Source organism: Bactrocera latifrons, unplaced genomic scaffold, assembly GCF_001853355.1.
Source record: "Bactrocera latifrons isolate USDA-ARS-PBARC rearing strain unplaced genomic scaffold, ASM185335v1 scaffold_269, whole genome shotgun sequence".
NCBI lineage: Eukaryota > Metazoa > Arthropoda > Insecta > Diptera > Tephritidae > Bactrocera > Bactrocera latifrons.
Genome location: NW_017536285.1, coordinates 130,819 through 132,474, shown reverse-complemented (window position 1 = coordinate 132,474; position 1,656 = coordinate 130,819). Strand labels below are relative to the sequence as shown.

Here is a 1,656-nt window from a genome sequence, read left to right as displayed (position 1 = left end):
AAATATTATATAGAAAAGTCTCAATTTGATGAAAATGTTAAAAAGATTTTTCAAAACCAAAAATATTTATGTATATGTAAACACTTTGAAGCGCACTGTACATAAATTTATAAATTTCACCACTACGAACACACTTGCATACACAAAAAACACATACTCATAGCACATAGTYTAATGAAGAAATAAGAAAGGGAACTTATAAAAAAATAACAGAGAAAACTGAAATATCAATAAGCAAATGTATAAGAAACCTCGCTGCCTCTCAGTAAGTAATTTAAATAGTTAAAAAAGCAATGTAAATAGAAAGTRAAAACAACAAAAAAAWGCAATAAAAAATGAACGAATCGAAAAATCGAAATGCGAATGAAAACAGTACTGAAAAAAAAAACAAAACAGGAAAAAAAATTCGATGAAAAATGCTCAAATATGCGCCTTCAAAGAAACTAGGATTAAGTTAAATGAACATTTTTATGAAAACAGAAAACAAATATATTTAGACGAAAGAGCGAAGAGTGTAAAAGCTCAATTGAAACACATCTCAGCCTGAATTGAATACTGCGCACTGAGAATGAAATGCTAAGCAACTTAACTCAGCTATGATTAATTTATTGCTACTTGAATATTTATTTAAAAAATAATAATTTCTAATTTACAGTTATTTAGTTTTTGCTTTTAAGATTTGTTTGCTGTGCGACTAACAATGCCAATTTAGGTTTTTATTATATTTTTATTATTAAAAGTAAAAGCTATTAACAATTCACACATACACACACACACGCACACACACCTCTATACTTACATACACCTACACACATTTAAGATAACTAGCTGTTAATTAATTTACAAGTAATTTATAATGAAATCCTTCAGTGTAAGAGTTTAATTTAAAATAATTTTTATTTTAATTTATTTAATTTCAAATGTTTAGTTTGTAAATTTGTAAAGATTGTGCGAAAGCAATGCATACGAAATTACATGTAAACAGTCAGTGGCTAGAGTCGTCAGAGCTGAGGATATAAAGCGAATGCAAGCAACAGCAAACGCCCATAATAATAGAAGCGCCACGACAACACACTTGCAAACAAACACGAATGAAAAACAAAAAACGTTTTATTTAATGAAAATTTGTAAAAAGCGTTATTCTTAAGTTATGCTCTTTTTAATTTTAATTATGAATGAACACTACTTAATAATTAATAGTTAACAATAAAAAATTAATAATATTTAATTTATATAAATAAGAATGATAATGATGATGCTGATAATGGTAATACTGAAAATCAAACTGAAAATAGAACAACAAAAAATTAAACAAAAATAAATGGAATACATACAAATAAAGCAATTTCGTTMAAGATTTATTTAATTTCGCTGTGAAATGTGAGGAGTTTTGCATGTCGCATAATTTACAGTTAATTACTTATATGTTTTATTTCATAAATAGTTTCCTTACAATTGCATGCGTGTTAAGTTGTTATGTAGCAAATGAAATTGTATATAAAAACGGGAAAGAAAAACAATAATTGGCTATAAAAATAATGAAAGAATTAGAAAAATCAATTTTTTAATACAAAAAATTAAAAACACAAGTTCAACTTAAGTTGACTTAAGCTCTTTTTTGCGAAAAATAACATAAAGCGATTGTAATAAGGTTTA

The 1,656-nt window shown here is 25.8% G+C and overlaps 1 protein-coding gene across 2 annotated transcripts in view; it reads left to right on the top strand.

Annotated features, from left to right (window-relative positions):
- Positions 1–1,656, top strand: part of LOC108969863 (probable serine/threonine-protein kinase DDB_G0282963) — a 146,228-nt gene that overhangs the window by 141,513 nt on the left and 3,059 nt on the right. The window contains exon 4 of one of the 2 annotated variants that reach the window (XM_018934849.1): positions 929–1,341. The exons of the other annotated variant lie outside the window; for it this stretch is intronic. Within the exon in view, the coding sequence (XP_018790394.1) occupies positions 929–935 (7 nt within the window). The 3' untranslated portion in view covers positions 936–1,341. Of the gene's footprint in view, positions 1–928; positions 1,342–1,656 lie in introns of those variants that run through there. 2 annotated transcript variants of the gene reach the window in all.